This window comes from Manacus candei, unplaced genomic scaffold (assembly GCF_025592945.1).
Source record: "Manacus candei isolate 608988 ecotype Guabito, Panama unplaced genomic scaffold, ASM2559294v1 h1tg000206l, whole genome shotgun sequence".
NCBI lineage: Eukaryota > Metazoa > Chordata > Aves > Passeriformes > Pipridae > Manacus > Manacus candei.
In genome coordinates this window covers 1-24436 of record NW_026138254.1, presented here as the reverse complement: position 1 = coordinate 24436, position 24436 = coordinate 1, and the positions used below count along the sequence as shown (strand labels likewise).

The following is a 24436-nucleotide window of genomic DNA, read 5'->3' as shown; positions in this document are numbered from 1 at the left end:
TTTTTTTTGGGATGGGTTTTTCTCCAGGTGTTTGGGTGAGGGGTGGGAAGTGTGTGTGCTCCTGAGGGGAGGAGATTGTCCTGAAATCCTGGGATATTGTCCTGAAATCGTGGGATATTGTCCTGAAATCGTGGGATATTGTCCTGAAATCCTGGGCTATCCCTGCTGGAAGGGCCCCAGAAGGATCAAAGGTTCCAGACCCTTCTCCCTCCCTTTTTTTTTGGGATGGGTTTTCCCTGGTTTTGTGTTAAAAAATAAAGGGTTTGGGGAATTCCAGTGTGGAGTTGATTTTTTTTTTTGGGATGGGTTTTTTCCAGGTGTTTGGGTGACGGGTGGGAAGTGTGTGTGCTCCTGAGGGGAGGAGATTGTCCTGAAATCCTGGGATATTGTCCTGAAATCATGGAATATTGTCCTGAAATCCTGGGATATTGTCCTGAAATCATGGAATAATGTCCTGAAATACTGGGATATTGTTCTAAAATTGTGGGATATTGTCCTAAAATTGTGAAATATCATCCTAAAATCATGGAATATCGTCCTAAAATCAGGGAATATTGTCCTATAATCGTGGGATATTGTCCTGAAATCCTGGAATATTGTCCTAAAATCATGGGATATTGTCCTAAAAGTGTGGAATATTGTCCTAAAATCATGGAATATCATCCTAAAATCAGGGAACATTGTCCTGAAATCGTGGAAAGTCGTCCTAAAATCGTGGGATATCGTCCTAAAATCCTGGAATATTGTCCTAAAATCGTGGGATATTGTCCTGAATTTGTGGGATATTGTCCTAAAATCGTGGAATATTGTCCTAAAATCGTGGGATATTGTCCTAAGATTGTGGAATATTGTCCTAAAATTGTAGAATATCATCCTGAAATTGTGGAATATTGTCCTAAAATCCTGGGACATTGTCCTAAAATCATGGAATATTGTTCTAAAATCGTGGAATATGGTCCAGAAATCATGGAATATTGTCCTAAAATCGTGGGGTATTGTCCTAAAATTGTGGAATATTGTCCTAAAATCATGGAATATCGTCCTAAAATCAGGGAATATTGTCCTATAATCGTGGGATATTGTCCTGAAATCATGGAATGTTGTCCTAAAATCGTGGAATATTGTCCTAAGATTGTGGAATATTGTTCTAAAATTGTGGAATATTGTCCTAAAATTGTGGAATATTGTCCTAAAATCTTGGATTCTTGTCCTAAAATCGTGGGATATTGTTCTAAAATAGTGGGATATTGTCCTAAAATCGTGGGATACTGTCCTGAAATCCTGGGATATTGTCCTAAAATCGTGGGATATTGTCCTAAAATCATGGAATATCGTCCTAAAATCAGGGAATATTGTCCTATAATCGTGGGATATTGTCCTGAAATCATGGAATGTTGTCCTAAAATTGTGGAATATTGTTCTAAAATCATGGAATATTGTCCTAAAATTGTGGAATATCATCCTAAAACCATGGAATGTTGTCCTAAAAGTGTGGAATATTGTCCTAAAATTGTGGAATATTGTTCTAAAATCATGGAATGTTGTCCTAAAATCATGGAATGTTGTCCTAAAATCATGGAATATTATCCTAAAATCATGGAATGTTGTCCTAAAATCGTGGGATATCCCTGCTGGAGTGGACCCAGAAGGATCAAAGCCCAAATCCCTCTGGGAGAGCAGCTGGAAAACCCCAGGAAAAGGTCACGAGAAGAGAAAACAACGTTTTATATTAATTCCAAACTCCACCCAAAATCATTCCAAACTCCACCCAAAATTATTCCAAACCCCACCCAAAATTTATTCCAAACTCCACCCAAAAATTATTCCAAACTCCACCCAAAATCATTCCAAACTCCACCCAAAATTTATTCCAAACTTCACTCAAAATTACTCCAAACTCCACCCAAAATTTATTCCAAACTCCACCCAAAATTTATCCCAAACTCCACCCAAAATAACTCCAAACCCCACCCAAAATTATTCCAAACTCCACCCAAAATTACTCCAAACCCCACCTAAATTTATTCCAAACTCCACCTAAAATTATTCCAAACTCCACCCAAATTTATCCCAAACTCCACCCAAAATTACTCCAAACTCCACCCAAAATTTATTCCAAACTCCACCCAAAATTATCCCAAACTCCACCCAAAATTACTCCAAACTCCACCCAAAAATTATTCCAAACTCCACCCAAAATTATTCCAAACCTCACCCAAAATTATTCCAAACTCCACCCCAAAATTTATTCCAAACTCCACCCAAAATTACTCCAAACTCCACCCAAAATTATCCCAAACTCTACCCAAAATTTATCCCAAACTCTACCCAAAATTTATTCCAAACTCCACCCAAAATTATCCCAAACTCCATCCAAAATTACTCCAAACTCCCCCCAAAATTAACTTATTTTCCATAAAATCCCCTCCTGGGACCGACCAAACCTCGGGCACAAATCCCAGGGGGGGGGAGAATTCCAGAGCTTTCCACTCAAATCTGCTCCACTCTGTACACAAAGTGACGTTGGCGGGACCGGGGTGGGGAATTCTGGGAAGGCCGGGAATTCCGGGAATTCCGGGAATGCTGGGAATGCTCCCGGGAGCTCAGCAGGAACTAAAGACAGGGATGACCTCAGGCTGGGCTTGACAAAGCCGGGCCTACTTGGAGAGGAAGTTGTAGACCAGGAAGTTGGGGGTCCGGCAGTAGCTGCTGGCCAAGAGCCTCCCGTGAGGAGTGGGGTCGGAGAAGGCGATTTCCCGGGAATTCAGCACGGCCCCGAACAGGAACGTGGTCCTGGGGGGGGAACACAGGGATGGGGTCAGCTGGGAATGATGGGAGGGGTGGGAGGGGATGGGATGGGATGGGATGGGATGGGATGGATGGGATGGGATGGGATGGGATGGATGGGATGGGATGGGATGGATGGGATGGGATGGGATGGGATGGATGGGATGGGATGGGATGGGATGGGATGGATGGGATGGGATGGGATGGATGGGATGGGATGGGATGGGATGGATGGGATGGATGGGATGGGATGGATGGGATGGGATGGGATGGGATGGGATGGGATGGGATGGGATGGGATGGGATGGGATGGGATGGGATGGGATGGATGGGATGGATGGGATGGGATGGGATGGGATGGGATGGGATGGGATGGGATGGGATGAGATGGGATGGATGGGATGGGATGGGATGGGATGGATGGGATGGGATGGGATGGGATGGGATGGGATGGGATGGGATGGGATGGGATGGGATGGATGGGATGGGATGGGATGGGATGGGATGGGATGGATGGGATGGGATGGGATGGGATGGGATGGATGGGATGGGATGGGATGGGATGGGATGGATGGGATGGGATGGGATGGGATGGGATGGGATGGGATGGGATGGATGGGATGGGATGGGATGGGATGGGATGGGATGGGATGGATGGGATGGGATGGGATGGGATGGATGAGATGGGATGGGATGGGATGGGATGGGATGGGATGGGATGGGATGGATGGGATGGATGGGATGGATGGGATGGGATGGGATGGCATAGATGGGGTGGGATGGGATGGGATGGGATGGATGGGATGGGATGGGATGGGATGGATGGGATGGATGGGATGGGATGGATGGGATGGGATGGGATGGATGGGATGGGATGGATGGGATGGATGGGATGGATGGGATGGGATGGATGGGATGGATGGGATGGGATGGGATGGGATGGATGGGATGGATGGGATGGGATGGATGGGATGGGATGGGATGGATGGGATGGGATGGGATGGGATGGGATGGGATGGGATGGATGGGATGGGATGGGATGGATGGGGTGGGATGGGATGGGATGGGATGGGATGGATGGGATGGGATGGATGGGATGGGATGGGATGGGATGGGATGGATGGGATGGGATGGGATGGATGGGATGGGATGGGATGGGATGGGATGGGATGGATGGGATGGGATGGGATGGGATGGGATGGATGGGATGGGATGGGATGGGATGGGATGGGATGGGATGGGATGGATGGGATGGATGGGATGGATGGGATGGGATGGGATGGCATAGATGGGGTGGGATGGGATGGGATGGGATGGATGGGATGGGATGGGATGGGATGGGATGGATGGGATGGATGGGATGGGATGGATGGGATGGGATGGGATGGATGGGATGGGATGGGATGGGATGGGATGGGATGGGACGGGATGGGACGGGATGGGATGGGATGGATGGGATGGGATGGGATGGGATGGATGGGATGGGATGGGATGGATGGGATGGGATGGGATGGGATGGGATGGAAGGGATGGGATAGGATGGATGGGATGGATGGGATGGGACGGGATGGGATGGGATGGATGGGATGGGATGGGATGGGATGGGATGGGATGGATGGGATGGGATGGGATGGGATGGGATGGGATGGGATGGGATGGGATGGGATGGGAAGGATGGGATGGGATGGGGTGGGATGGGATGGATGGGATGGGATGGGATGGGATGGGATGGGATGGGATGGGATGGGATGGGACGGGACGGGACGGGATGGGACGGGATGGGATGGGATGGGATGGGATGGATGGGATGGGATGGGATGGATGGGATGGGATGGGATGGGATGGGATGGGATGGGATGGGATGGAAGGGATGGGATAGGATGGATGGGATGGATGGGATGGGACGGGATGGGATGGGATGGATGGGATGGGATGGGATGGGATGGGATGGGATGGATGGGATGGGATGGGATGGGATGGGATGGGATGGGATGGGATGGGATGGGAAGGATGGGATGGGATGGGATGGGATGGGATGGATGGGATGGATGGGATGGGATGGATGGGATGGGATGGGATGGATGGGATGGGATGGGATGGGATGGGATGGGATGGGATGGGACGGGACGGGACGGGATGGGACGGGATGGGATGGGATGGATGGGATGGGATGGGATGGGATGGGATGGGATGGGATGGGATGGAAGGGATGGGATAGGATGGATGGGATGGATGGGATGGGACGGGATGGGATGGGATGGATGGGATGGGATGGGATGGGATGGGATGGGATGGATGGGATGGGATGGGATGGGATGGGATGGGATGGGATGGGATGGGATGGGATGGGAAGGATGGGATGGGATGGGATGGGATGGGATGGATGGGATGGATGGGATGGGATGGATGGGATGGGATGGGATGGATGGGATGGGATGGGATGGGATGGGATGGGATGGGATGGGACGGGACGGGACGGGATGGGACGGGATGGGATGGGATGGATGGGATGGGATGGGATGGGATGGATGGGATGGGATGGGATGGATGGGATGGGATGGGATGGGATGGGATGGGATGGAAGGGATGGGATAGGATGGATGGGATGGATGGGATGGGACGGGATGGGATGGGATGGATGGGATGGGATGGGATGGGATGGGATGGGATGGGATGGGATGGGATGGGATGGGATGGGATGGGATGGGATGGGATGGGAAGGATGGGATGGGATGGGGTGGGATGGGATGGGATGGGATGGGATGGGATGGATGGGATGGGATGGGATGGGATGGGATGGGATGGGATGGGATGGGATGGGATGGATGGATGGGATGGGAAGGATGGGATGGATGAGATGGCCTAAAAATATTGATTTTAAATTAAAATATGAATGGCTATAAATAAAACTATTGATTCTAAATATAAATATTAACGATTTCAAATTACATTGATTTCAAATTAAAATATTAATAACTATGAATAAAAATATTAATTCTAAATAAAAATATTAATGATTTCAAATGATATTGATTTGAAAATAAATATATGAATTATTTGAAATGAAAATATTGATTTTTAAATTGATATATTAATGACTATAAATACTGATTTTAAATAAAATACTAATGATTTGAAATAATATTGATTTCAAATGAAAATATTAATGCCTATAAAAATATTGATTCTAAATCAAAATATGAATTATTTGAAATTATACTGATTTTTAATTAAAACATTAATGACTACAAATAAAAATATTGATTTCAAATCAAAATATGAATGATTTGAAATGAAAATATTGATTTTTCAATTAAAAAAAAATGACTACAAATAAAAATATTGATTCTAAATAAAAATATTAATGATTTCAAATTATATTGATTTTTAATTAAAATATGAATGACTATAAATAAAAATATTGGTTCTAGATGAAAATATTAATGATTTCAAATAATATTGATTTTAAATTAAAATATTAATGGCTATAAATAAAAATATTGATTCTAAATAAAAATATTAATGATTTCAAATTATACTGATTTTGAATTAAAATATTAATGACTATAAATAAAAATACTGATTCTATATAAAAATATTAATGATTTCAAATGATATTGATTTGAAAATAAAATATTAATGACTACAAATAAAAATAATGATTCTATATAAAAATATTAATGATTTGAAATTATACTGATTTTAAATTAAAATATTAAATAAAAATATTGATTTCAAATCAAAATATGGATGATTTGAAATGAAAATATTGATTTTTAAATTAAAATATTAATAATTATAAATAAAAATATTGATTCTAAAAATATTAATTATTTCAAATAAAAATATTGATTTTTAAATAAAAATATTAATTACTATAAATACTGATTTTAAATAAAATATTAATGATTGGAAATAATATTGATTTCAAATTCAAATATTAATGGCTAAAAATAAAAATATTGATTCTAAATAAAACTATTAATGATTTGAAATAATATTGATTTTAAATTAAATTAGTAATGCCTATGAATAAAAATGTTGATTCTATATAAAAACACTAATGATTTCAAATTATACTGATTTTAAACTAAAATATTAAATAAAAATATTGATTTAAAATCAAAATATTAATGATTTCAAATTATACTTATTTTAAATTAAAATATGAATGACTACAAACAAAAATATTGATTTGAAATAAAAATATTAATTATTTGAAATGAAAACATCGATTTTTAAATTTAAAAAATTACTGATTTGAAGCGAAAACATTTAAGATTTTAAACCAAAACATCCCCCCACGCACAGCCGGGAATTCCAGGCTCGACTTCCCACACGGATCCCTTCCCCTGAGCGCCCCAGATCCCGGTTTTCCCGCCCGGAATTCCCGGGGGAATGTCCCCACCTGAGGGTGTCCAGGAGGCGCCGGGCGATGCCGCAGCGGCGCCGCGTCCCCAGCACCCAGATCCGGCTGATCCCGCACACGGCCGGCTCCGGATCCGCCGAGCAGCGCCAGGCCCTCGGAATTCCCTGCTGGGAATCCGGGCCGGGACACGGGCACGGATCCGACAGCACCCGGAACGCCTGCGGGGAACACCGGGATCAGTCGGGCCAGTGGGACACACCCTGCTCAACCTGGATATTCCAGGGATCCAGGGGCAGCCACGGCTTCTCTGGGAATTCCAGCCCGGCCCCTCCCCACCCTCCCAGCCGGGAATCCCTTCCCAATATCCCATCGAACCCCAGGAAAACCAGGCAGCTGCATCCCGGTTTTCCCGTGCTTGGATGCGGGATTGCTCCAAGAGAAACCCTGCCAGGCTCTTCCCTTCTCCGTGGGAACCACGGGAATGCAGGGGAGGGAAAGCCCAAAGCGATGGGAAAAGGTGCATCCTTGCTTTTTGGGGATCCCAGAATCCTGGAATGGTTTGGGTGGGAAGGGACCTCAAATCCCATCCCATTCCATGTTCAGGGACACCTCCTGCTATCCCAGGGAATCCAGCCCGGCCTTGGACACTGCCAGGGATCCAGGGGCAGCCACAGCTTCTCTGGGAATTCCAGCCCAGCCCCTCCCCACCCTCCCAGCCAGGAATCCCTTCCCAATCTCCCCCCCAAATCTCCCCTTTCCCACTGGGATCCATTCCCTGGGGCCTGGCATTCCAGGCCCTCATCCCCAGGCCCTCTCCAGCTCTCCTGGAGCCCCTTCAGCCTCTGGAATGTGCTCCAAGCTCTCCCGGGATCCTTCCCTTCTCCAGCCTGGCCATTCCCAGCTCTCCCAGCCTGGAGCCAGAGCCTGCCATTGGATCCATCCCCAGCCCAGCTCCTCCCTGGGAAGGAGTTCCGGGAACAAGGGGGTTCCCTGGGAATCTCGGCACTCAGGGAAGGGTCTCCCTTCCCCTTTCCTGCCTTTTCCATCCCCACATTCCAGAAAAACCCCTTTGAGTGGATCCTGAGTGTCCTTTATCCTGGAATCCCAGACTGGTTTGGGTGGGAAGGGCCCTTAAATCCCATCCCATTCCATGGGATCCCATTCCATGCTGTCCAGCCTGGCCTGGGACACTCCCAGGGATGGAAGGTGCTGCTTGGGATCACCCCAACGTGGATTTCCCACTTTCCCAGCACACAAGTGTCCCAGGCCGGGCTGGATTCCCTGGGATGTTGGGAAGTGTCTCTGCCCACGGAATGGGATGATCCTTTGGGTCCTTTCCCAGGAAAACCCCTGGCCATGCCCAAAGGCTCAGTTGAAATCCCAAAGAAGAGCTTCTTCCTCCTTCTTTCACCTCCCACCCTCCAAACATTTTCCTCACACTCCTGGAATTCCCCTCAAAAAATGCACTGGGGGGGATCAGACCGGGAATGAAGCTGGATCCCTGAATTAGAAGGACAAATTCCCGGGAGAAAATGGGAATCCAGAACCCTGGAATTGTTCAGGCCCTTCCTAAGAATGGAAATCCAGAACCCTGGAATTGTTCAGGCCCTTCCTAAGAATGGAAATCCAGAGCCCTGGAATTGTTCCGGCCCTTCTTAAAAATTTAATTCCAGAACCCTGGAATTGTTCAGGCCCTTCCTGAAAATGGGAATCCAGAACCCTGGAATTGTTCAGGCCCTTCCTAAGGATGTAATTCCAGAACCCTGGAATTGTTCAGGCCCTTCCTGAAAATGGAAATCCAGAACCCTGGAATTGTTCAGGCCCTTCCTAAGAATGTAATTCCAGAACCCTGGAATTGTTCAGGCCCTTCCTAAGGATGTAATTCCAGAACCCTGGAATTGTTCAGGCCCTTCCTAAGGATGTAATTCCAGAACCCTGGAATTGTTCAGGCCCTGTTTTGGGAAGAATTTCAGAGGTTATTTGGGGTTTCCCGATGACTTTTGGGACTGTGATTTCCTGATTCACACCAACAGGTAATTTGGGTTAATTAGTAACTAAGAACAGGTAATTTGGGTTAATTAGTTGGGGTTAATTAGTAATTAAGAGGTGCCTGTTTGATGGGCTCGGCCAGCAGACACCCCTCGAACAGGTAATTGGGGTTAATTAGTAACTAAGAACAGGTAATTGGGATTAATTAGTAATTAAGACGTGCCTGTTTGATGGGCTCGGCCAGCAGACAGCCCACGAACAGGTAATTGGGGTTAATTAATTGGGGTTAATTAGTAATTAAGAACAGGTAATTGGGGTTAATTATTGGGGTTAATTAGTAATTATTAATTAACACGTGCCTGTTTGATGGGCTCGGCCAGCAGACAGCCCACAATCAGGTAATTAGGGTTAATTAATGAGGTAATTAAGACATGCCTGTTTGATGGGCTCGGCCAGCAGACAGCCCACGGCCATCCTCCCTTCACACACGAACAGGTAATTGGGGTTAATTAATTAGGGTTAATGAGGTAATTAAGACATGCCTGTTTGATGGGCTCGGCCAGCAGACAGTCCATAAACAGGTATTTGGGGTTAATTAGTAATTAATGAGGTAATTAACACGTGCCTGTTTGATGGGCTCGGCCAGCAGACAGCCCACAACCATCCTCCCCCCGCACACGAACAGGTAATTGGGGTTAATTAATTTGGGTTAATTATTAATTAAGACATGCCCGTTTGATGGGCTCGGCCAGCAGGCAGCCCACGACCATCCTCCCCCCGCACACGAACAGGTAATTGGGGTTAATTAATTGGGGTTAATTAATGAGGTAATTAAGACATGCCTGTTTGATGGGCTCGGCCAGCAGGCAGCCCACGACCATCCTCCCCTCCCACACGAACAGGTAATTGGGGTTAATTAGTAATTAAGAACAGGTAATTGGGGTTAATTAGTAATTAATTATTAATTAAGACATGCCTGTTTGATGGGCTCGGCCAGCAGACAGCCCACGACCATCCTCCCCTCGCACACGAACAGGTAGGTCCTGCTCTGGGCCGGGCAGCCCAGGGCCACCTGCTGGAATCCCAGCTCGTCATCCACGATCTCCCGAACCTCCTCCGCCTGCAAAACACCGGGATCAACGGGCGGGAACGCCGCCGGGAAAAGGGGGGAATGCCAGGGAATTATCCCGGGGTTCCACGGGGGAGGGAAGAGTTCATGGCCATGGGGAGGGTGGACGGGGAGGAGCGGATCGGGATGGGTTGGGAGACATGGGATCGGGCTGGGCTGGGATCAGAGAGCTGCAGGAAAGAGGGATCAGGTTGTGTTGGGATCGGGCTGTGCTGGGAAAAGAGGGATCAGGTTGTGGGATCAGAGAGCTGCAGGAAAAGAGGGATCAGGCTGTGTTGGGATCGGGCTGGGCTGGGATCAGAGAGCAGCAGGAAAAGAGGGATCAGGTTGTGCTGGGATCAGGTTGTGTTGGGATCAGAGAGCTTCAGAAAAGAGGGATCAGGTTGTGTTGGGATTGGGCTGGGCTGGGATCAGAGAGCTCCAGGAAAAGAGGGATCAGGTTGTGTTGGGATCAGGTTGTGTTGGGATCAGGTTGTGTTGGGATCGGGCTGGGCTGGGATCAGAGAGCTGCAGGAAAAGAGGGATCAGGTTGTGTTGGGATCAGGCCGTGCTGGGAAAAGAGGGATCAGAGAATGTTGGGACAGGAAGGATCAGGTTGTGTTGGGATCAGGCTGGGCTGGGATCACAGAGCTTCAGGAAAAGAGGGATCAGGTTGTGTTGGGATCAGAGAGCTGCAGGAAAAGAGGGAGCAGGTTGTGTTGGGATCAAGCTGTGCTGGGAAAAGAGGGATCAGGTTGTGTTGGGATCGGGCTGGGCTGGGAAAAGAGGGATCAGGTTGTGTTGGGATCGGGCTGGGCTGGGAAAAGAGGGATCAGGTTGTGTTGGGATCGAGCTGTGCTGGGAAAAGAGAGCTCCAGGAAAAGAGGGATCAGGTTGTGTTGGGATCAGAGAGCTCCAGGAAAAGAGGGATCAGGTTGTGTTGGGATCAAGCTGTGCTGGGAAAAGAGGGATCAGAGAATGTTGGGACAGGAAGGATCAGGCTGTGCTGGGATCAAGTTGTGCTGGAAAAAGAGGGGTCAGGTTGTGCTGGGATCGGGCTGGGTTGGGATCAGAGAGCTTCAGGAAAAGAGGGATCAGGTTGTGTTGGGATCAGACTGTCCTGGGACAGGAGGGATCAGGCTGTGTTGGGATCGGGCTGAGCTGGGATCAGAGAGCTCCAGGAAAAGAGGGATCAGGTTGTGTTGGGATCAGGCCGTGCTGGGAAAAGAGGGATCAGAGAATGTTGGGACAGGAAGGATCAGGCTGTGCTGGGATCAGGTTGTGTTGGGATCAGGCTGTGCTGGGAAAAGAGGGATCAGGCTGTTTTGGGATCAGGCTGTGATGGGATCAGGCACTGTTGGGACAGGAAGGATCAGGCTGTGCTGGGACAGGAGGGATCAGGCTGTGTTGGGATCAGGCTGTGTTGGGATCAGGCTGTGCTGGGACATGGAGGAGGGTGAGGATGTGTCAGGATGAGGGTTCAACCCCCCCAAACTCCCACCCCAGCCCCCCTGAGCTCTCCCTGTGCCCTGTCACCACCCTGCAGGGAGGGGTTTGGGGACCTGAGCCAGCACAGAGCTCATGCCCAGGAGGAATCCCAAACCAAACACTCGTGTACCTTCCTGACGGCGTATTTGGGGTCAGTCGGGAGGATCAGCACGATCTTCCCGTCCCAGAACTCCGCCACAACTCGCTCCTTCTTCCAGCCCTGCCAGGGAGAGGGGGAAAAACATCCCAGACAAACAAGGGAGGAGGGAGGAAGTGATTCAGGGAGGCCTCTGGCAGAGGCTGCTGGAACACGAACCGCTCCGGCTTTCGGGAATTAAGTCACATCCCATCCATCACCCAAACAACCCAAACTGCACTTCAGCCTCCCCTCTGGACACAAAATGTTTGCCTGGCTGTACCTGGACAGGGAATTGTGGATATTCCAGGCTGGAAAAGCCCCTGGGGAACACAGAGCCCAACAATTCTCCTGTCACTGATCCATGTCCCCAAGTGCCACATCCATGGGGATCTTGGATCCCTCCAGGGTTGGGGACTCCACCCCCATGCCAGGGCTGGAGAACCCTTTCCATGAAGGAATTTTTCCCAGCCTTTTTTTTCCCCACCAGGCAGCTTTCCAGCCACTCCTTTGCCCAGCTCGGGGCATTCCATGGGGTCGATCCAAGTGATCCAAGTGAAGGACGTGGCACTCATTGATTCCCACACCGTGGGGATCCAGCCTGTCCAGATCCCACTGCAGAGATTCCCACCCTCAGGAGATCTACATCCCATCCAATCCTGACCCCAGGTGTGCCCTCACCACGTATCTGAGCCCCTCCAGGAACCTCTGGTGGTGTTGGATGTGCTGGGCCAGCTTGGGGCATCCCATGGGGTCGATCCAAGTGAAGGACGTGGCACTCATCGATTCCCACACCACCTCCCTCCCATGGACCTGTCCAGATCCCACTGCAGAGATTCCCACCCTCAGGAGATCCACATCCCAGCCAATCTGGACCGCAGGTGTGCCCTCACCACGTATCTGAGCCCCTCCAGGAACCTCTCGTGGTGCTGGATGTGCTGGGCCAGCTTGGGGCATCCCATGGGGTCAATCCAAGTGATCCAAGTGAAGGACGTGGCACTCGTTGACCCCCATGGACCCAGCCCTGTCCAGATCCCACTGCAGAGATTCCCACCCTCAGGAGATCCACATCCCAGCCAATCTGGACCCCAGGTATCCCCTCACCACGTATCTGAGCCCCTCCAGGAACCTCTCGTGGTGCTGGGTGTGCTGGGCCAGCTTGGGGCATCCCATGGGGTCGATCCAAGTGAAGGACGTGGCACTCGTTGATCCCCATGGACCCAGCCCTGTCCAGACCCCACTGCAGAGATTCCTGCCCTCAGGAGATCCACATCCCACCCAATCCTGACCCCAGGTATCCCCTCACCACATATCTGAGCCCCTCCAGGAACCTCTGGTGGTGCTGGATGTGCTGGGCCAGCTCGGGGCATCCCATGGGGTCGATCCAAGTGAAGGACGTGGCACTAATCAATCCCCACACCACCTCCCTCACATGGACCTGTCCAGATCCCTCCACAGAGATTCCTGCCCTCAGGAGATCCACATCCCACCCAATCCTGACCCCAGGTATCCCCTCACCACATATCTGAGCCCCTCCAGGAACCTCTCGTGGTGCTGGATGTGCTGGGCCAGCTCGGGGCATCCCATGGGGTCGATCCAAGTGAAGGACGTGGCACTCGTTGACCCCCATGGACCCAGCCCTGTCCAGATCCCACTGCAGAGATTCCCACCCTCAGGAGATCCACATCCCAGCCAATCCTGACCCCAGGTATCCCCTCACCACGTATCTGAGCCCCTCCAGGAACCTCTGGTGGTGCTGGATGTGCTGGGCCTCGTCCTCCGGGCTGGCAGCCGAGTAGATCATCCCGCAGGATTTGCACACGATGGCTCCAAAGTGCTTCTGCCCCGCGTCCTGAGGGGAGAGAGACATCCAGGGGAACATTCCAGAGCTGCTGGGGCTCAGGGGTGAGGCTCCCAGTCGGCTCCAGGGGGAAGTGTTTGCTTCCAGATGAATTGGGAGGACGGGGAATTATTTGGAGCGAGGGTGGAGGGAGATCAACTGAGGGGAAAAAATGGGAAAGAGCCTCACAAAAATTAAAAAAAGAAAACAAAACAAAAGGAAAACTGTGGGGTTTCGGTCAGCTCTCTGAAAATGAGTCATTTTTATCTGGGGATAGAGGGAAGAGAAAGCTGTTTGGGTTCCCTAAATCCCTGTTTTTTACCTCAAATCCCCTCAGAGCCTCCCTCAAACTCCTCCAAACCCACCATTTTTACCCCAAATCCCCCCAAACAGATTAAAATCTGGACTTTTACCCTTAATTTCCCCTCAAGCTCCTCCAAAAATAACACTTTTACCCCAAATCCCCTCACAAACTCCCCAAAAATGTGGGCTTCACCCCAAATTCCCCCTCAAACTTCCCAATAATGCCACTTTTACTACAAATCCCCCCCACATTCCCCAAAACCTCCCTGAAAATGTGATTTTTACCCCAAATTCCCCCTCAAACTTCCCAATAATGCCACTTTTACTACAAATCCCCCCCACATTCCCCAAAACCTCCCTGAAAATGTGACTTTTACCCCAAATCACCACTCCCAAAAACCTGACTTTTACTTCCAAACCTGATTTTGTCAGGAAGTCCCCCAAAACCTGATTTTTACCTCAAATCCCCTCAGATCCTTCCTCAAACTCCTCCAAACTCGCCATTTTTAACCCAAATCCCTCCAATCGATTAAAATCAGGACTTTTACCCCAAATTCCCCCTCAAACTCAACAAAAATGCCACTTTTACCCCAAATTCCCTCACAAACTCCCCAAAAATGTGGGAGCTACCCCAAATTCCCTCTCAGACTCACCAAAACTGCCACTTTTATCCCAAATCCCCTCAAACTCCCTCAAAACTCATGAAAAATTTGAGTTCATCCCAAAATTCCCCTCAAAGTCACCAAAACCCTGTATTTTACCTCAAATCCCCTCAGAGCCTTCCTCAAACTCCTCCAAACTTGCCATTTTTACCCAAACCCCCTGAAATGGATTAAAATCGGGACTTTTACCCCAAATTCCCCCTCAAACTCATCAAAAATACCACTTTCACCAAAAATCCCCTTCCAAACACCCCAAAACATGGGGTTTACCCGAAATTCCCCCTCAAACTCACAAAAAAATGCCACTTTTACCCCAAATCACCCCTCAAAGTCCCCAAAAACCTGTTTTTTACCTTAAATCCCCTCAGATCATTCCACAAACTGCTCCAACCCCACCATTGCTACCCCAAACCCCCTGAAAGGAATTAAAATCGGGACTTTTACCCCGAATTCCCCCTCAAACTCACCAAAAATGCCACTTTCAGCCCAAGTTCCCTCAGACTCCCCTAAAACTCACTGAAAATGCAACTTTTACCCTGAATCACCCCTCAAAGTCCCCAAAAACCTGGGTTTTACCTCAAATCCCCTCAGAGCCTTCCTCCAACTGCTCCAAACCTGCCATTTTTACCCCAAATCCCCTCACGAACTCCTCAAAAACACCACTTTTGCCCCAAATCCCCTTTGACTCCCCAAAAACATGCGTTTCACCTGAAATTCCCCCTCAAACTCCCCCCAAGCACCATTTTAACCTGAAATCCCCTCACAAACTCTCCAAAAACGTGCCTTTTACCCCAAATTCCCCCTCAAACTCATCACAGCCCACGCTTTCGCCCCAAATCCCCTCACGCTACCCCAAAACTCACCAAAATTGCAACTTTTACCCCGAATCACCTCTCAAAGTCCCCAAAACCCTGTTTTTTACCTCAAATCCCCTCAGAGCCTTCCTCCACCTGCTCCAAACCCGCCATTTTTCCCCCAAATCCCCTCACAAACTCCTCAAAAACACCACTTTTGCCCCAAATCCCCTTTGACTCCCCAAAAACATGGGTTTTACCTGAAATTCCCCCTTAAGCTCCCTGAAAACACCACTTTGACCCGAAATCCCCTCACAAACTCTCCAAAAACGTGGCTTTTACCCCAAATTCCCCCTTAAGCTCATCACAGCCCACGTTTTTGCCCCAAATCCCCTCACACTACCCCAAAACTCACCAAAATTGCAACTTTTACCCCAAATCACCACTCAAAGTCCCCAAAACCCTGCTTTTTAACTCAAATCCCCTCAGAGCCTTCCTCCACCTGCTCCAAAACCGCCATTTTTACCCCAAATCCCCTCACAAACTCCTCAAAAACACCACTTTTGCCCCAAATCCCCTTAGACTCCCCAAAAACATGCGTTTCACCTGAAATTCCCCCTCAAACTCCCCCCAAGCACCATTTTAACCCGAAATCCCCTCACAAACTCTCCAAAAACGTGGCTTTTACCCCAAATTCCCCCTTAAACTCATCACAGCCCACGCTTTCGCCCCAAATCCCCTCACGCTACCCCAAAACTCACCAAAATTGCAACTTTTACCCCAAATCACCACTCAAAGTCCCCAAAACCCTGTTTTTTACCTCAAATCCCCTCAGAGCCTTCCTCCACCTGCTCCAAACCCGCCATTTTTCCCCCAAATCCCCTCACAAACTCCTCAAAAACACCACTTTTGCCCCAAATCCCCTTTGACTCCCCAAAAACATGGGTTTTACCTGAAATTCCCCCTTAAGCTCCCTGAAAACACCACTTTGACCCGAAATCCCCTCACAAACTCTCCAAAAACGTGGCTTTTACCCCAAATTCCCCCTTAAGCTCATCACAGCCCACGTTTTTGCCCCAAATCCCCTCACACTACCCCAAAACTCACCAAAATTGCAACTTTTACCCCAAATCACCACTCAAAGTCCCCAAAACCCTGCTTTTTACCTCAAATCCCCTCAGAGCCTTCCTCCACCTGCTCCAAAACCGCCATTTTTACCCCAAATCCCCTCACAAACTCCTCAAAAACACCACTTTTGCCCCAAATCCCCTTTGACTCCCCAAAAACATGGGTTTTACCTGAAATTCCCCCTTAAGCTCCCTGAAAACACCACTTTGACCTGAAATCCCCTCACAAACTCTCCAAAAACGTGGCTTTTACCCCAAATTCCCCCTCAAACTCATCACAGCCCACGCTTTCGCCCCAAATCCCCTCACACTACCCCAAAACTCACCAAAATTGCAACTTTTACCCCAAATCACCACTCAAAGTCCCCAAAACCCTGCTTTTTACCTCAAATCCCCTCAGAGCCTTCCTCCAACTGCTCCAAAACCGCCATTTTTACCCCAAATCCCCTCACAAACTCCTCAAAAACACCACTTTTGCCCCAAATCCCCTTTGACTCCCCAAAAGCATGGGTTTCACCTGAAATTCCCCCTCAAACTCCCCCCAAGCACCATTTTAACCCGAAATGCCCTCACAAACTCTCCAAAAACGTGCCTTTTACCCCAAATTCCCCCTTAAACTCATCACAGCCCACGCTTTCGCCCCAAACCCCCTCACACTACCCCAAAACTCACCAAAATTGCAACTTTTACCCCGAAAACCTGGGTTTTACCTCAAATCCCCTCAGAGCCTTCCTCCAACTGCTCCAAACCTGCCATTTTTCCCCCAAATCCCCTCACAGACTCCTCAAAAACACCACTTTTGCCCCAAATCCCCTTTGACTCCCCAAAAACATGGGTTTTACCTGAAATTCCCCCTTAAGCTCCCTGAAAACACCACTTTGACCTGAAATCCCCTCACAAACTCTCCAAAAACGTGCCTTTTACCCCAAATTCCCCCTTAAACTCATCACAGCCCACGCTTTCGCCCCAAATCCCCTCACGCTACCCCAAAACTCACCAAAATTGCAACTTTTACCCCGAATCACCTCTCAAAGTCCCCAAAACCCTGTTTTTTACCTCAAATCCCCTCAGAGCCTTCCTCCAACTGCTCCAAACCCGCCATTTTTACCCCAAATCCCCTCACAAACTCCCTAAAAACATGGTTTTTTTGCCAAAACATTTCAGTGGTAAAACCCCCTCACCTTTACCATCAATTTGGAGTTAAAATTCTGGGAGCTCTTTTTTTTTTTCCCCAATTTTTCAGGTTTAAACTGAGGGGAAAAAAAAAAACCCTTTTCCCTCATTTTAAGGGGACTAAATTGAATTTAAAGTGTTTCTCAGGAGGGAGCTGCTCCCAGCTGCCCATTCCTGATTCCTGCTCCCATTTCCAGCTGGGAGCCCCCTCTGCTCCCCCAGGAAGCCGTGGGAAAGGGAAACCATCCAGCCAAATCCTCTGGAATCCATAAAGCCTTGGCTGAGCTTCCTGATATTTTATTAAACGTTATGTTCCATAAATCCCCGTGGAATTCCCCAAGTGTTAATCCCAGGGAAACCACAGCAGTGGATTTTCCAGCTGCTGCCACGCCTTAAGCTGCCCAACAGCTCCTTTTGGGATTCCCTGGTGGAATATTCCGGGTTTCCTCATCCCAAAATTCCCCGCCCCAGGACCCAGCACATCCTTACAATGATCATCTGATCCCTGGAACGTCTGCAGAGCTCCTTGGCCTTCCTGCTTTTCTGGGAGGTGTGAGGGACTTTTCCAGGCGGGCTGCTCCCAAACGGAGGCGGAATCTCGTCCAGCGGCCTGGAAACCCCGGAAAACAGAGGGAAAAGAGTTAATTGTTGTGATTCCGGAGCATTTCAGGGAGAGCAAAGCTTTCCAGGAGCTGTGGAGGGAGGATCCAGGAAAAGCCATAATTGGATTAAGCATCTTTGCCATCCTAACCCCAAGATTTTGGAAATCCAGCAGCAAAACTGAAGGGACAAACAGCAAAGTGAGGAGTAGAGGGTGAGACCCATGAAGGGAACAGTGGAAGGTTCCCAGCTCATGGGATGGGATGGGATGAGCTTTGAGGTCCCTTCCCACACCTGATCCATGTGGGATACCTGGACAAAGCCAAGGATAAGGGATGTGGAAACACCTGGAATCACCAGGTGTGGATCCAGGAATGGGAGAGCTGAGAACGTCCACCTGGAGAAGAGAAGGATCCAGGAAAACCTTGGAGCCCTTTCCAGTGCCTAAAGGGGCTCCAGGAGAGCTGGAGAGGGTATGGAATGAGGGGACAAGGAGGGAACGGCTTCCCACTGCCAGAGAGCTGATGGGATACTGGGAAGGACTCCTTCCCTGTGAAGGGACACTTAAACAATCCCAAAGCGTGGAATTCCAGTGGTTGTGCAGCGACCCTGGAAAGCCCGGGAATGAATCTCACGGAAGGTGTGGAATTAATCTGGAGCAACACCAAACAGTTTCACAGCTCTGGATCCCGAGGAGAACTTCCAGAGCACAAAGCACATCCCTCGGGAAAAGCTGGAGCTCATCGGCTCTCCCAGGGGACGACGGGAAATCCAGAAGTGCTTTGGAAGCTCCTGGGATTTTCCATGTTTTCCAGGGCTCCGCGCGCGGCGCGGGAGGTGTCCGGAAAAGCCAAGGGAGGAGGCAAAGCAAACATTGGAAGCAGATCCCTTTCAGCAGCCAGGGAGAAGGGGAGCCAGGAGTTTGGGAATGTTTATTTTGGCTCCTTCGGGAGCGACTGGAACTCGTTTGGTTGGATGGTCACAGTGAACTCGGCTCGGGAGGGGGTTTATTGGGAACAAAACGGGTTGAGGATGAGGGATGGGAGGTTTGGGGGGGAGATTGGGAAGGGATTCCTGGCTGGGAGGGTGGGGAGGGGCTGGGCTGGAATTCCCAGAGGAGCTGTGGCTGCCCCTGGATCCCTGGGACTGTCCAAGGAAAGGTTGGAGCCACCTGGGATAGCGGGAGGTGTCGGGGTTGGAACTGGATGAGCTTTGAGGTCCCTTCCCACCCAAAGCATTTTGAAATAGAAGACACACGGAATCCACTCAGAGGGATTTTTCTGGAATGTGGGGATGGAAAGGGCAGGAAAGGGGAAGGGAGACCCTTCCCTGAGTGCCGAGATTCCCAGGGAACCCCCTTGTTCCCGGAACTCCTTCCCAGGGAGGAGCTGGGCTGGGGATGGATCCAATGGCAGGCTCTGGCTCCAGGCTGGGAGAGCTGGGAATGGCCAGGCTGGAGAAGGGAAGGATCCTGGGAGAGCTTGGAGCACATTCCAGAGGCTGAAGGGGCTCCAGGAGAGCTGGAGAGGGACTGGGGATGAGGGCCTGGAATGCCAGGCCCCAGGGAATGGATCCCAGTGGGAAAGGGGAGATTTGGGGGGAGATTGGGAAGGGATTCCTGGCTGGGAGGGTGGGGAGGGGCTGGGCTGGAATTCCCAGAGAAGCTGTGGCTGCCCCTGGATCCCTGGGAGTGTCCAAGGAAAGGTTGGAGCCACCTGGGATAGCGGGAGGTGTCGGGGTTGGAACTGGATGAGCTTTGAGGTCCCTTCCCACCCAAAGCATTTTGAAATAGAAGACACACGGAATCCACTCAGAGGGATTTTTCTGGAATGTGGGGATGGAAAGGGCAGGAAAGGGGAAGGGAGACCCTTCCCTGAGTGCCGAGATTCCCAGGGAACCCCCTTGTTCCCGGAACTCCTTCCCAGGGAGGAGCTGGGCTGGGGATGGATCCAATGGCAGGCTCTGGCTCCAGGCTGGGAGAGCTGGGAATGGCCAGGCTGGAGAAGGGAAGGATCCTGGGAGAGCTTGGAGCACATTCCAGAGGCTGAAGGGGCTCCAGGAGAGCTGGAGAGGGACTGGGGATGAGGGCCTGGAATGCCAGGCCCCAGGGAATGGATCCCAGTGGGAAAGGGGAGATTTGGGGGGAGATTGGGAAGGGATTCCTGGCTGGGAGGGTGGGGAGGGGCTGGGCTGGAATTCCCAGAGGAGCTGTGGCTGCCCCTGGATCCCTGGCAGTGTCCCAGGCCGGGCTGGATTCCCTGGGATAGTGGGAAGTGTCCCTGTTCCAGGTGGACCTGGATGAGCTTTGAGGTCCCTTCCCACCCAACCCATTCCCAGGTTCCACCCAAACCCCCCCAGGGCTGTGGCACTCCCGGGATGAGGGTACCTTGGGATCAAACCATCCCCCTGTCCTAAGGATTCCATCACTCCTGGAGAGACTGGAACAAGATCTCACCTTTTCCTGCTGGCCAGGGCTGCAGAGAATATGGGATACACCACGGCTTTGGAGGGAGAAGCTGGAAAAAACAAGTGGGATTTTGTGGTTTAGGGTGATTTTCCTTTGCAGGACACATGGAAACAGCAGTTCCAATCCCAACGTGGCTTCCTAGTGGCCAAACCCCCTGGAATTCCTGTTTTCCTGGCTATTAATTAAGATTTTTGACTGGATTCCCAAATAAGGACCCCTCAGGAATTACAGGAGCATAGGGAAGCAGAGGAGTGGCTCTAAAGCTTCCCAAAAAAACCATTCCATGGAGGTGTTTTCTAGGGAACAACTAAAACTACCTTGGGAATGTCAGCAGTGGAAAAAGAGTGATGAAAATCCCAATAAATGATAAAAACCCAAGAGCTTCCCGGAAATCCGGGATTTTGGGGGGCCAGGACACTTCTTGGGAAAGGGCCCAGCAGGGAAATAACACCAGGAAAACTTTGGGAATGAGGATTTGATCCAGAGGTGGAGACAGCAGGAAGCCCAGGGAATACAATTCCTCGGGACAAGGAGCTGGGAAAAGGGGAGACTTTAAGAACAAGATTCCAAAAATGGAGGAATAAATTCCCAAGTGGAGCGAAATTAAAGGGAAAGGGAGGGAAAAAAAACCCCTCAGGAATGTTGTTGATTCCTTCAAGGAACAGAATAAGGAAAAAAAGTGGGATAAGAGGCAAACAGGGGTAAATCCTGACCTGGGGAACTCAAGGAATCCAAAGGGGATAAAAAACCAAGGGAAAGGTGGGTGAAAGAGCAGGAAAACCCCTGGGAATGGCAAGAGGAAAACAAAGGATTCCAAGGAATGGAATGTGGTTTTATTCCCATTGTTTAGGAAAGGATCAGCTGGGACAGAAAGGAGGGATAAAACCCCACAGAGGGAGGAATTCCACAGGGGGTGAGGCTGGAATTGGGAATGCTGCCTGTTTTTAACAGGGAGAACGTGGAAAAAAAGCAGGGAATGGGGGGGAAAACACCAGGAGCTCAACCTCTGGCACTGGAAGAGGCAGCAGGGGGAGAACAAAAGGTTGTTTTCCCCTGATAAACCAACATTTAACCAAATAACCCCTCGAGAATTATTTAATCCTTGTTGTTATCCACTGGAATTCCCGCTGGGAAAAATAATGAGCGTCCTTGTCCGTGTAACTGTGGGAGTTTGGGGATCATTTTTGGCACAGAGGGGGGTGAAAAGTTTAATTGGAGAGACATTTTTGTGTTAAAAAGGGGCAGGTCGGGATAAAAAGGGGGGAAAACTCAACATTCCAGGGAAAACTCGGGGATAGGGATGGGGGGGGGGGTTGGAACTGTGGAGGAATTGTGAGGGAATTAAGGAAAAATTCCCTTCCTGTTAATTGGGGGTTTGTAAGGATTGGAGGGGGGGTTGTTTGGGAATATCCCACCGGGAAAAATAAAGGAAGGAGTCCAATGCCTCAAAGCCTGGATGGAAAAAGGGAAGCAGGAAGATCCAGGGAAAGGATCCAGTGAGGAATGAAGGGGGGGAAAATGGAATTACAGGTTTCAGACACGGTGATTTCCCAAATTTTCCCGGGAATGGGCGGGTTAGAGGGAGAAAAGGAATTCATGTGGGGGTTAAAACTGAAAGGAATCCATGAAATTCCCCTCATTTCATTTATTATCCCTGTTAAACACTGGATTGTGGGAGAGCAGGGAATTCAGGGCCGACCCCGCTGGGAAAAGCAGGAAAAGTCATTCCCAAAGATTTTTCTGCCTCGTTTTCCCACAGCATGGAAAACTCCTGGATTAAAGCAGGACCAGGAAAAGCCCAACTCACCCTGTTTGTTCCCTCTGGGGGGAGATTGGCTGGAAAGGACGACACAATCCTGGGATTCCCAGCCTGGAGAGGAGCTGGTCCCGTCAGCACCCTGGAAAAGAACACGAGGGGTTTTCAGGGACAAAAGGAAAACTTGGATCTGACTTGGGACAATGGTTGGATTTGATGGTCCCAAAGGTCTTTTCTGAGCAAATCCCAGAGAAGCTGTGGCTGCCCCTGGATCCCTGGGAGTGTCCCAGGCCAGGATGGACAACCTGGGATAGTGGGAGGTGTCCCTGCCCATGGAATGGGATGGGATTTAAAGTCCCTTCCATCCCAAACTATTCTGGGATCCTGTGATTCCACGGAGCGGGAGGATGCTCCAGGCTGGGATGGCTCCAGGCTGGGTTTAGAGCCAGAGCCCTTGGAGCACATTCCAGAGCCTGGAGGGGCTCCAGGAGAGCTGGAGAGGGACTGAGGATCAGGGCCTGGAATGCCAGGCCCCAGGGAATGGATCCCAGTGGGAAAGGGGAGATTTGGGGGGGAGATTGGGAAGGGATTCCTGGCTGGGAGGGTGGGGAGGGGCTGGGCTGGAATTCCCAGAGAAGCTGTGGCTGCCCCTGGATCCCTGGGAGTGTCCAAGGAAAGGCTGGAGCCACCTGGGATAGCGGGAGGTGTCTCTGAACATGGAATGGGATGAGCCTTAAAATCCCTTCCCACCCAAACCATTCTGGGATAAAGGACACTCAGAATCCATTCAGAGGGATTTTCATGGAATGTGGGGATGGAAAAGGCAGGAAAGGGGAAGGGAGACCCTGCCCTGAGTGCCGAGATTCCCAGGGAACCCCCTTGTTCCCGGAACTCCTTCCCAGGGAGGAGCTGGGCTGGGGATGGATCCAATGGCAGGCTCTGGCTCCAGGCTGGGAGAGCTGGGAATGGCCAGGCTGGAGAAGGGAAGGATCCCGGGAGAGCTTGGAGCACATTCCAGAGCCTGAAGGGGCTCCAGGAGAGCTGGAGAGGGACTGGGGATGAGGGCCTGGAATGCCAGGCCCCAGGGAATGGATCCCAGTGGGAAAGGGGAGATTTGGGGGGGAGATTGGGAAGGGATTCCTGGCTCCCTTTCCCACCCCCCGGAGCCGTGTCCGTGCCCAGGATCAGGATCAGGATCAGGATCAGGATCAGGATCAGGACCAGCAGCTCCAGGCCCAGCCGGGGCCGTTCCGGCAAAACAAGTGTCGAAATCCCGGAAAAGTCCCCAATTTGGGACTGAAGCCCAGTTTGGGAGCAGTTTTGCCCTGTCTGGTCCGTGACTTCACCGTCTGGGAAGGGCAGGGTCGGGAAAAAACCCGAGAGCGGCTCCAGGAGGGGCCGAGTCTTCCAAGGAAAACCTTTTTCCCATCCCATTTGGAGCCCAAGTTTCCCGGGAAAGCCCCCAGGCCTCGTCTCCTGAGCCCCCCCCAGAGCTCAGACCTGGCCACACTCGTGACAACTCCAAAGAACTGAGGGAAAAGAAAGCTTAAAAACCCCTTCTCCAGCTTTTTTTTTCCACAGGGAAAAAAAAAACCAAAACCAACAAACAGGGGGATGAGACAAGTTGTTTCCCTTGGAAAAATGATCCTGAGGAGAGCTGAGAGCTTTCCTTCCAGCCACAGGCACTGGAATGTTCCTTGGCACTGAAATTCCTGCTGTTTATCCCGGTTTTGCACCTTCCCGAGGCAGGTAGGAGGGAAGAATCCAGGGATAATTGGAATTAGGGGAGCTGCTTTGATCCCAGCAGCTCCCAGACTCACCCCGTCTCCCTCCGCTC

The 24436-nt window shown here is 50.0% G+C and overlaps 1 protein-coding gene across 1 annotated transcript; it reads right to left on the bottom strand.

The window, feature by feature from the left end:
* Window positions 1-1747: 1747 nt before the first annotated feature.
* On the bottom strand, window positions 1748-24431 carry ESCO2 (establishment of sister chromatid cohesion N-acetyltransferase 2; the record flags this gene model as incomplete). The annotated part of the gene is made up of 11 exons (XM_051774574.1): window positions 1748-1807; window positions 1945-2301; window positions 2391-2793; window positions 7196-7374; window positions 10122-10265; window positions 11872-11961; window positions 13598-13729; window positions 18266-18386; window positions 20832-20892; window positions 22651-22741; window positions 24420-24431. Coding segments are annotated over 9 exons (966 nt in total), but the record flags the coding sequence as incomplete, so codon positions are not given.
* Window positions 24432-24436: the final 5 nt, after the last annotated feature.